The 12,339-nt window shown below is 51.9% G+C and overlaps 1 protein-coding gene across 1 annotated transcript in view; it reads left to right on the forward strand.

Moving 5' to 3' along the window:
- Positions 1–12,339, forward strand: part of LOC143959390 (uncharacterized) — a 79,636-nt gene that overhangs the window by 13,849 nt on the left and 53,448 nt on the right. Inside the window, exon 3 of the mRNA XM_077468027.1 lies at positions 1,242–1,895. Within this exon, the coding sequence (XP_077324153.1) occupies positions 1,242–1,895 (654 nt within the window). The remainder of the gene's footprint in view (positions 1–1,241; positions 1,896–12,339) is intronic.

The raw sequence follows: 12,339 nt of genomic DNA on the forward strand, positions 1-12,339 counted from the left end.
AGGCCCACGTGGGGTCCACTGAGTCATCTGTGGTTCTTATGTATCCCAGAAACTCAGCACAGGGATGGTGGGAACCCCTCATAATGGGCACAGCGGGTGTACAGCCCCGGGAACTAGGCACAGGGATGGTGGGAGCCCCTCATAATGGGCACAGTGGGCGTACAGACCCGGGAACTCAGCACAGGGATGGTGGGAACCCCTCATAATGGGCACAGTGGGTGTACAGCCCCGGGAACTAGGCACAGGGATGGTGGGAACCCCTCATAATGGGCACAGCGGGTGTACAGACCCGGGAACTCAGCACAGGGATGGTGGGAAGCCCTCATAATGGGCACAGCGGGTGTACAGACCCGGGAACTCAGCACAGGGATGGTGGGAGCCCCTCATAATGGGCACAGCGGGTGTACAGACCCGGGAACTCTGCACAGGGATGGTGGGAGCCCCTCATAATGGGCACAGCGGGTGTACAGACCCGGGAACTCAGCACAGGGGTGGTGGGAACCCCTCATAATGGGCACAGCGGGTGTACAGACCCGGGAACTCAGCACAGGGATGGTGGGAACCCCGCATAATGGGCACAGCGGGTGTGCAGACCCGGGAACTCAGCACAGGGATGGTGGGAGCCCCTCATAATGGGCACAGCGGGTGTACAGACCCGGGAACTCAGCACAGGGATGGTGGGAACCCCTCATAATGGGCACAGCGGGTGTACAGACCCAGGAACTCAGCACAGGGATGGTGGGAACCCCTCATAATGGGCACAGGGGGCTGTACAGACCCGGGAACTCAGCACAGGGATGGTGGGAGCCCCTCATAATGGGCACAGCGGGTGTACAGAACTGGGAACTCAGCACAGGGATGGTGGGAAGCCCTCATAATGGGCACAGCGGGTGTACAGACCCGGGAACTCGGCACAAGGATCTTATCAATAAGGTCCCCAAGGGGTATATTATACTTTTGTTTAGGAAATGATTGTGATTGGCCCATGTAACCCAGAACACAAAACAATGTTCTGCAGCCATAGAGTGCAGTGATCTGCAGGACGCTATATCTGATGTTAGGCCAAGTTTGCCACCTGCATGGCATTCTTCTCCAATTCCAATAATATACATCCCTCCCGATCCTAGATTGTGACTGTGAGGATATTTGATGTTCCTTTATGGCCGAGTGTGGGGGATGGGCAGTACATCGATGTAGTCAAATAACCAATAACAATCCTTTGTTTTCTTTTGCTTCTGCAGCAACCAACACAACAGCGCCCAACATTCCCGCTACTTGTCAGTGGCCCTTGGTGTCCACCACTGTTGCCTCTCTTACCAATCCAATAAATGAAAGTACCCCAGTTGGGAACAACCAACCAACCAACGGACCCACCAACGGCTTCAACCAACAAAACAATGGCCCCAACCAGAAAAATGGTGGTAACCAACAAATCACTGGTGTCAACCAACTAACCGATGGTGGTACCCAACAAATCACTGGTGTCAACCAACTAACCGATAGTGCTACCCAACAAATCACTGGTGTCAACCAACTAACTGATGGTGGTACCCAACAAATCACTGGTGTCAACCAACTAACCGATGGTGATACCCAACAAATCACTGGTGTCAACCAACTAACCGATGGTGGTACCCAACAAATCACTGGTGTCAACCAACTAAGCGATGGTGGTACCCAACAAATCACTGGTGTCAACCAACTAACCGATGGCTTCAGCATACAATCTCCAGGCCTCACCATACAGAAAAGATCTGTAATTCAAGAGGTAGCCTCTAAGATCAATGACTATTCACATTCCTCTATACCTTTAGATGATGCCAATCTTTTGAGTTCCCCCGAAGCTCCTATGCAGACATCCCCTACAACGACCACAACAAGCTCAGTGTCCACAGGTAAGTCCATACTGCACCCAGCAGCTCCTTCTTCACACTCTGATCCCAGCAGCTCCTTCTTCACACTCTGATCCCAGCAGCTCCTTCTTCACACTCTGATCCCAGCAGCTCCTTCTTCACACTCTGATCCCAGCAGCTCCTTCTTCACACTCCGAACCCAACAGCTCCTTCTTCACACTCCTAACCCAACAGCTCCTTCTTGACACTCCGAACCCAGCAGCTCCTTCTTGACACTCCGAACCCAGCAGCTCCTTCTTCACACTCTGATCCCAGCAGCTCCTTCTTCACACTCCGAACCCAGCAGCTCCTTCTTGACACTCCGAACCCAGCAGCTCCTTCTTGACACTCCGAACCCAGCAGCTCCTTCTTGACACTCCGAACCCAGCAGCTCCTTCTTCACACTCCGAACCCATCAGCTCCTTCTTCACACTCCGAACCCAGCAGCTCCTTCTTCACACTCCGAACCCAACAGCTCCTTCTTCACACTCCGAACCCAACAGCTCCTTCTTCACACTCCGAACCCAGCAGCTCCTTCTTCACACTCTGATCCCAGCAGCTCCTTCTTCACACTCCGAACCCAGCAGCTCCTTCTTGACACTCCGAACCCAGCAGCTCCTTCTTGACACTCCGAACCCAGCAGCTCCTTCTTCACACTCCGAACCCAGCAGCTCCTTCTTCACACTCCGAACCCAGCAGCTCCTTCTTCACACTCCGAACCCAACAGCTCCTTCTTCACACTCCGAACCCAACAGCTCCTTCTTCACACTCCGAACCCAACAGCTCCTTCTTCACACTCCGAACCCAGCAGCTCCTTCTTCACACTCCGAACCCAACAGCTCCTTCTTCACACTCCGAACCCAGCAGCTCCTTCTTCACACTCCGAACCCAACAGCTCCTTCTTCACACTCCGAACCCAACAGCTCCTTCTTCACACTCCGAACCCAACAGCTCCTTCTTCACACTCCGATCCCAGCAGCTCCTTCTTCACACTCTGATCCCAGCAGCTCCTTCTTCACACTCTGATCCCAGCAGCTCCTTCTTCACACTCTGATCCCAGCAGCTCCTTCTTCACACTCTGATCCCAGCAGCTCCTTCTTCACACTCTGAACCCAGCAGCTCCTTCTTCACACTCCGAACCCAACAGCTCCTTCTTCACACTCCGAACCCAACAGCTCCTTCTTCACACTCCGAACCCAGCAGCTCCTTCTTCACACTCCGATCCCAGCAGCTCCTTCTTCACACTCTGAACCCAGCAGCTCCTTCTTCACACTCTGATCCCAGCAGCTCCTTCTTCACACTCTGATCCCAGCAGCTCCTTCTTCACACTCCGATCCCAGCAGCTCCTTCTTCACACTCTGAACCCAGCAGCTCCTTCTTCACACTCTGATCCCAGCAGCTCCTTCTTCACACTCTGATCCCAGCAGCTCCTTCTTCACACTCCGAACCCAGCAGCTCCTTCTTCACACTCCGAACCCAGCAGCTCCTTCTTCACACTCCTCCATTCCATAGTTCAGCAGATGCCTTCAGATCCTCATATTGGTGTGCAAAGGATATCCGTGTCACTAGGGCCTTCAGAACCATAAAAGGCCCCCCCGGTCCCCCAGCCGGGGCCCCACCATGGTGGTGTGACCTTTGTGACCCTTGTAGCCCCGCCTCTGGTGTCAGTAGCTTTTTTTTTATGTTTTTAAATTATTTTTTACCATTTAATTTTTTTACAATTTTTAGGAGCCCATTTGGTGGGGGGGGGTTTTGTGAGATATCGGGGGGGGGGGGGGGGGTCTAAACAGACCTATGATGTTTCACAGTTGAGACAAAGAAAGGAGATTGAGGAAACACAGCCCTCACTCTCCATCCCGACAGCCTCAGCTGCACAGAATGAATGGGCAGGAAGAGCTCTGTACATGGGCTCCCCGTTCATTCACAAGCACAGTTTACTATGCCTCAGTAGTGAATAAGTATAGTTTACTATGCTTCAGTGATGAATGAGAACAGTTTACTATGTTTCAGTGATGGATGAGCACAGTTTACTAAGCTTCAGTGATGGATGAGCACAGTTTACTATGCTTCAGTGGTGAATGAGCACAGTTTACTATGCTTTATTGATGAATGAGGACAGTTTACTATGCTTTATTTATGAATGAACATATTTTACTATGCTTCAGTGATGGATGAGCACAGTTTACTATGTTTCAGAGATGAATAAACACATTTTACTGTTTCAGTGATGAATGTACACAGTTTACTATGTTTCAGTATTGAATGAGCACAGTTTACTTTGCTTCAGTGATGAATGAGATCAGTTTACTATGCTTTATTGATGAATGAGGACAGTTTACTATGCTTTATTTACGAATGAACATATTTTACTATGCTTCAGTGATGGATGAGCACAGTTTACTATGTTTCAGTTATGAATGAACACAGTTTACTATGTTTCAGAGATGAATAAACACATTTTACTATGTTTCAGTGATGAATGAACATATGGTACTATGCTTTAGTGATGAATGGACACAGTTGACTATGATTTGGTTATAAATTAACTCAATTTACTATGTTTCAGTGATAAATTAACAAAGTTTACTATGTTTCAGTGGTGAATTAACACAATTGACTATGTTTCGGTGATGAATGAACAAGGTTTACTGTGCTTTAGTGATGAATGAACATGGTTTACTATGCTTTATTGATGAATGAACATATTTTACTATGCTTTAGTGATGAATGCACACAGTTTACTATGCCTCAGTTATGAATGAACACTGTTTACTATACTTCCGTGATGAACAGTTTACTATGCTTCAGTGATGAATGCACACAGTTTACTATACCTTAGTTATGAATGAACAGAGTTTACTATACTTCAGTGATCAACAGTTTACTATGCTTCAGTGATAAATTAACATTTTACTATGTTTCAGCGATGAATGAACAGTTTACTATGCTTCAGTGATGAATGAACACAATTTACTATGTTTCAGTTATGAATGCACACAGGTCCCTTCCACGATCTCCGTCCTGACACATCCCCCAGCGGGGGGGGGGGGGGGGGTGAGGGGACCAGGGGAGCACATAGGACTCCAATCACAGCAGGAGGTGGATAGCGGGGGCAGTAGAGGAACCGATCCCCTCTGCTTTCTGCGGCTGCAGGAGGACAATGAAGGATTCCTCTGTATGCCACGCCCCTCCTATCCAGGATTAGAGGGGAGCCGCACTGGGGCCCCCCTGGAGTATGGGGCTGAGTTGTAATTGAGACCCCTGAGACCCCTGTACATACACCCCTCCTATCCAGGATTAGAGGGGAGCCGCACTGGGGGCCCTCTGGAGTATGGGGCTGAGTTGTAATTGAGACCCCTGTACATACACCCCTCCTATTTAGGATTAGAGGGGAGCCGCACTGGGGGCCCTCTGGAGTATGGGGCTGAGTTGTAATTGAGACCCTTGTACATACACCCCTCCTATTCAGGATTAGAGGGGAGCCGCACTGGGGGCCAACGGTGTTGGAAGCCCCATAAGATTGGGCCCATACCCAGGGCCGTCTTTAATATTGACTGGACCCTGGGCAAACATATTCTTGGGCCCCCTCCTCCATGCCATTTCAATCTCCACCTGCTCTGAGACATACAATACATAGCAGCTAGACTCAAAATCAGTTTACTGAATCGGATCAGGCAGCGATTGTGATTGGTTGCCAGAGGTTACAGTTTATCATTACCGCTCACTGACTGGCTGCTAGAGGTTACAGCACACATTATGGCTCCCTGTTATTTTCTAGAGGTTACAGCGCATGACTTCTGCTTGTTGATCGTTTTGCTAGAGATTACTGTACATCAGTACTGCTCACTGATTGAATGATACTGAACATGTATACCACTCACTAATTGGTTTTTAGAGGTTACTGCATATTACTACCGCTCACTGATTGGTTGCAAGAGGTTAGTGCACAGCTTTACTGCTCACTGATTGAATGCTACAGGTTACTAAACATGTATATCACTCACTAATTTAAGGTTACTGCATATTACTACCGCTCACCGATTGGTTGCAAGAGGTTAGTGCACAGCTTTACTGCTCACTGATTGGTTACCAAAATTCAAGGTGCCGTGGCACCATGTTATTTTGAAGAAGGGTTCCACCTCCGAATTTGCTTACTTTCGCAGAACATGATGTTGGGCTTAATGACCACAATTGTAGGCAGAACTTTCAAGCATGCCCCTTTACCTTCACAGCGGACAGAATTCAGCAGAAGTGATGGTCGATGTGACCTCAGGGGTCCACGACTATGCAGGTTATTTACATGTAAACACAGGGTCTGCAGGTGAGCCATCTGTAAATGGCAATAGGGCATCTGGGCAGCAGCAGCAGAAGTTCACATTGAGATATCAGGACACAGCACGGGACTAAAACTTCAAGGAATAAGGGAAGTTAAACTGGGATAGTTGGCAAGTATGAGGCAGCTGCTTTGGGCCCCCACTACAATGATGGGGTCCAGGGCATCTTCCCCTTTTGCCCTTCCTTAAAAAAAGGTCCTGCCCATACGTTTTCGTTGGGCTGTGAATCGGGGGATCTCGTGGTGTTTGACCATCTTGTCTTGGGACTGCAGTACATGTTCCTGGACTCAGGGCCGGTGCTACCACTAGGCAAACTAGGCAGCCGCCTAGGGCGCACTTATGCCTGGGGGCGCCAGGCCATTGGTGTTCCTACTCTCTTCTCTCTGCAGCAAGAAACTAAGTCTCGGCATCAGCAGGCAGGCAGCCACCTTCGCACATAGTGTCAGAGGTGCAGCCCGACTCCCGAATGAATGGAAGCGAGTAAAAATTCATTGATGGGGACTGGTAGGCTGCATTGATGGGCGCTGGTAGGCTGCATTAATCGGCGTTGGTAGGCTGCATTGATGGGCGCTGGTAGGCTGCATGGATGGGTGTTGGTAGGCTGCATTGATGGGCATTGGTAGGCTGCATTGATGGGCGCTGGTAGGCTGCATTGATGGGCGCTGGTAGGCTGCATTGATGGGCGTTGGTAGGCTGCATTGATGGGCGTTGGTAGGCTGCATTGATGGGCGTTGGTAGGCTGCATTGATGGGCGTTGGTAGGCTGCATTGATGGGCGTTGGTAGGCTGCATTGATGGGCGTTGGTAGGCTGCATTGATGGGTGCTGGTAGGCTGCATTGATGGGCGTTGGTAGGCTGCATGGATGGGTGCTGGTAGGCTGCATTGATGGGCATTGGTAGGCTGCATTGATGGGCGCTGGTAGGCTGCATTGATGGGCGCTGGTTGGCTGCATGGATGGGCGTTGGTAGGCTGCATTGATGGGCATTGGTAGGCTGCATTGATGGGCGTTGGTAGGCTGCATTGATGGGGGCTGGTAGGCTGCATTGATGGACGCAGGTAGGCTGCATTGATGGGCATTGGTAGGCTGCATGGATGGGCACTGGTAGGCTGCATGGATGGGCACTGGTAGGCTGCATGGATGGGCGTTGGTAGGCTGCATTGATGGGCGTTGGTAGGCTGCATTGATGGGTGCTGGTAGGCTGCATTGATGGGCGCTGGTAGGCTGCATTGATGGGCGCTGGTAGGCTGCACGGATGGGTGCTGGTAGGCTGCATTGATGGGCATTGGTAGGCTGCATTGATGGGTGCTGGTAGGCTGCATTGATGGGCGCTGGTAGGCTGCATGGATGGGTGCTGGTAGGCTGCATTGATGGGCGCTGGTAGGCTGCATTGATGGGCGTTGGTAGGCTGCATTGATGGGCGCTGGTAGGCTGCATTGATGGACACTGGTAGGCTGCATTGATGGGCGTTGGTCGGCTGCATGGATGGGCACTGGTAGGCTGCATTGATGGGCGTTGGTAGGCTGCATGGATGGGCGTTGGTAGGCTGCATGGATGGGCACTGGCAGGCTGCATGGATGGGCACTGGCAGGCTGCATGGATGGGCACTGGCAGGCTGCATTGATGGGCGTTGGTAGGCTGCATGGATGGGCACTGGTAGGCTGCATGGATGGGTGTTGGTAGGCTGCATGGATGGGCGTTGGTAGGCTGCATTGATGGGCGCTGGTAGGCTGCATTGATGGGCGCTGGTAGGCTGCATGGATGGGCGTTGGTAGGCTGCATTGATGGGCGTTGGTAGGCTGCATTGATGGGCGTTGGTAGGCTGCATTGATGGGCACTGGTAGGCTGCATTGATGGGCGTTGGTAGGCTGCATTGATGGGCGCTGGTAGGCTGCATTGATGGACGCTGGTAGGCTGCATTGATGGGCGTTGGTAGGCTGCATTGATGGGCGTTGGTAGGCTGCATGGATGGGCACTGGTAGGCTGCATTGATGGGCGTTGGTAGGCTGCATGGATGGGCGTTGGTAGGCTGCATGGATGGGCACTGGCAGGCTGCATTGATGGGCCTTGGTAGGCTGCATGGATGGGCACTGGTAGGCTGCATGGATGGGTGTTGGTAGGCTGCATGGATGGGCGTTGGTAGGCTGCATGGATGGGCGTTGGTAGGCTGCATTGATGGGCGCTGGTAGGCTGCATTGATGGGTGCTGGTAGGCTGCATGGATGGGCGTTGGTAGGCTGCATTGATGGGCGTTGGTAGGCTGCATTGATGGGCGTTGGTAGGCTGCATTGATGGGCGTTGGTAGGCTGCATTGATGGGCACTGGTAGGCTGCATTGATGGGCGTTGGTAGGCTGCATTGATGGACGCTGGTAGGCTGCATTGATGGGCGTTGGTAGGCTGCATGGATGGGCACTGGTAGGCTGCATGGATGGGCGTTGGTAGGCTGCATTGATGGGCATTGGTAGGCTGCATTGATGGGTGCTGGTAGGCTGTATTGATGGGCGCTGGTAGGCTGCATTGATGGGCGCTGGTAGGCTGCATGGATGGGTGCTGGTAGGCTGCATGGATGGGCATTGGTAGGCTGCATTGATGGGCATTGGTAGGCTGCATTGATGGGCGTTGGTAGGCTGCATTGATGGGCGCTGGTAGGCTGCATTGATGGGCGTTGGTAGGCTGCATTGATGGGCGTTGGTAGGCTGCATTGATGGGCGCTGGTAGGCTGCATTGATGGGCGTTGGTAGGCTGCATGGATGGGCACTGGTAGGCTGCATTGATGGGCGTTGGTAGGCTGCATGGATGGGCGTTGGTAGGCTGCATGGATGGGCACTGGCAGGCTGCATGGATGGGCACTGGTAGGCTGCATGGATGGGCACTGGTAGGCTGCATGGATGGGCGTTGGTAGGCTGCATGGATGGGCGTTGGTAGGCTGCATTGATGGGCGCTGGTAGGCTGCATGGATGGGCGTTGGTAGGCTGCATTGATGGGCGTTGGTAGGCTGCATGGATGGGCGTTGGTAGGCTGCATTGATGGGCGCTGGTAGGCTGCATTGATGGGCAGCAAAATGAGGTTTCGCCTAGGGTGTCAAAAATCCTTGCACCAGCCTTGCCTGGACTGTTTGAGGGCGGAGCATGTCCAAAACAGTCCGTGGCTGCCGACCCAGAAGGAGTTCTGCTGGAGTTTTCCCGGTGGTTGCATGCGGCGAAAGGAGTCCAGCTGCTGGGGTGGCAGGGACTGTTGTGTAGCTTTGAAATAGCGTTTAAACGTCTGCGCAAACCGCTCTGCTTGACCATTTGTAGCTGGGTGGTAAGGTGCGGTCAACTTGTGCTTGATGTTGTGGGCAGTCGAGAAACTCTGAAACTCCTGACTGGTGAATTGGGCACCGTTGTCTGTGACGATTTCTCTGGGGTATCCAAATGTAGCAGCGAGATGTAACAGTATGGAAACTGTTGCCTTAGTTGTTGGCTGAGTAACAGGAATGACCTCAGGCCACTTTGAAGGGGCGACCACTATGATCAAGAAGGTGTGTCCTCTGATCGGACCTGCAAAGTCCAAGTGTAGGCGAAACCAAGGAACCGTGGGCCAAGTCCAGGGCTGGACGCACCCTCGAGGAGGGTCTCTTGCAGTTTGTGCACATCCAGCATTGTGATATCTGAGTCTAAGTTTGGCCACCACACATAGCCTCGGGCCTTTCGTTTCATACGTGTGCCCCCCGGGATGACCAGTATGTAGCAAGTCCAGAATGTTTCTCCGGAGGGTCTGTGGAATGATCACTCGGCCTCCCCATAAAACACAGTTAATTCCATACGCCTACGGAAATAAGGTTCATAATCCTGTGTGACGGTTGCAGGCCAACTGGACCGTACCCAGGAGAGTATTGTTTTCAGAAAGGTATCCTTGGCTGTATGGGCTGCTATCTCCCCAGAAGACAAGAAGGACAGGCTGGTGTAACGACAACTCTTGACCGGTGGAGAGGAGTCCATTGACCTCCCTGTCAGTCGGGACATTGCGTCCGCATTAGCATTGGCATCATGACCGCCATACTGGATTTTATAACTGTACGCTCCCAAGAACAGGGCATAGCGTTGGAGGCGGGCCGCAGTAGTCTGAGAGATGCCTTTGTCGGGGCTAAAGATCTGAAGGAGTGGTTTATGGTCTGTCAGTATGGTGAATTCCCTACCATACAGGTAAAGATGAAACTTCTTAATTGCCCATATCAGCGCAAGAGCCTCTTTGTCAATGTGAGAGTAATTGCTTTCTGCTTTTGTCAAAGACCTGGAGGCAAATGCCACTGGTTTTCCTGACCCATCTGGTAAGACGTGAGACAGTACAGCCCCCAGACCATAGGGTGAGGCATCACAAACCAAGGTCAGAGGCTTCTGGAGGTCATAGCGAACACGCATGCGTGACGCCTTCAAAGAGACTTCAAAAGCGCGTTGGCATGCGGCCGACCAGTCCCATCTGGAGTGTTTCTCCAAAAGCTTGTTCAACGGAAACGAGGTGTGTGCCAGATCTGGCAGAAATTTGTGGTCATAGTTCAGCAAGCCAAGGTATGATCGCAGCTGCTGGACATTGGTTGGGGCTGGAGCTTTGACTAAAGCATCAACCTTGGCTTCTGTGGTGTGTATACCGTCTGCGTCCACAAGGTGGCCACAAAACTCCAATTTAGGCACCATGAATTGGCATTTTGCTAAGTTCACTTTCAGACCCTGCTCTTGGAGTCTTTCCAACACAAGCTCCACGTTTTCGCGTGCGTTCCTGGTCCGTCCGTCCCGTGATGAGCATGTCACCTAGCAGGCACTGCGTGAAAGGAATGTCTGCCAAAATCTCATCCATCTTCCGTTACCAAATGGCTGGGGCAGAGGCTACACCAAACACCATCCGATTGTACTCATACAGTCCCTTGTGGGTGTTGATGGTCAGAAACTTGCGGGAAGAAGGATGGACCTCAAACTGTAAATATGCTTGTTTGAGATCAAGCTTGGCGAACTTCGGACCCCCTGCAAGAGAGGCAAAAAGGTCATCTACTCTGGGTAGAGGGTACTGGTCTATTTCCAGTTGGGAGTTCAGTGCCATGCGGAAATCGCCACAAATGCGCAAGTCCCCATTCGCTTTCTTCACTGGTACAACAGGCAGGGCAGGACTTAAGGTGGTGGGGGCCCCTGGGCTTGAGTCACTTTCGGGCCCTACCTTCTATACATTACTGTATTTATGGACGTATAACACGTGCCGGCGTATAGCATGCACCCCAAGTTTAGGAAGGAATAGAAGTTTAAAAATGGCACCGAGATAAAGAGTCCTATGTATCTCTTGGCGGCTCTCGGGTCCTCTCGGCGGCTCTCGGCGGCTCTCTGGTCCTCTCGGTGGATCTTGGGTTCTCTCGGTGGCTCTCGGGTCCTCTCGCAGTCCAGAGCGGAGCCGAGAGTAGCCAAGTGTACTCGGCTCAGCTCACAGTCATGACCAGTCCCTGTGTTATGTCCATCATAGGGCGGGACTGGGTGTGACTCTGAGCGGAGCCAAGTATCTCGGTGGGGGCCTGCGGGGGCCCCCTATTGGGTGGGGCCCATGGGCTTGAGCCCAGTCAAGCCCAATGGTAAGTCCAGCCCTGACAACAGGTGATGCCCACTCGCTGTGCTCTACCTTTGAGATGACACCTTGTTCCTCCAGCCGACTTAGCTCGGAGTGCGAAAGGTACTGTGCGAGCTTTGAAGAACTTAGGCTGGGCGTTGGGTTTCAGCTTGAGTCTCACACAGTCATGCTTTATTTTCCCCAACTGGTCATCAAAGATCTTTGGGAACCGCTGCTTCAGGGACACCACCCATCCCTCATTATCTCCTAATGGAATTGTCACAGTGTTACAGGGATTTATGGCGATGTCTGGCATACCAAAGTGAGCGATCCAGTCTCTCCCAAAGAGAGGGGGTCCCCCATTCTCTAGTATATATAATGGCAGTCTCTTCGTCTGACCCTTGTACAATACCTGCACTTTTGCATAACCCAGTGGGTGGAGTATCTGCTGTGAGTATGTCTGCAGTTTGATTGGCGTTTGGCGGACAGTTGTTCGGGTCTGAAGTTGTCTCCATTGTTTCTGAGTAGAGATGGACGAACTTCCGACGGG

The sequence above is a fragment of the Lithobates pipiens genome, unplaced genomic scaffold, assembly GCF_037356315.1.
Source record: "Lithobates pipiens isolate NorthernLeopardFrog02 unplaced genomic scaffold, aLitPip1_a1.2 Scaffold_73, whole genome shotgun sequence".
Taxonomy (NCBI): Eukaryota; Metazoa; Chordata; class Amphibia; order Anura; family Ranidae; genus Lithobates; species Lithobates pipiens.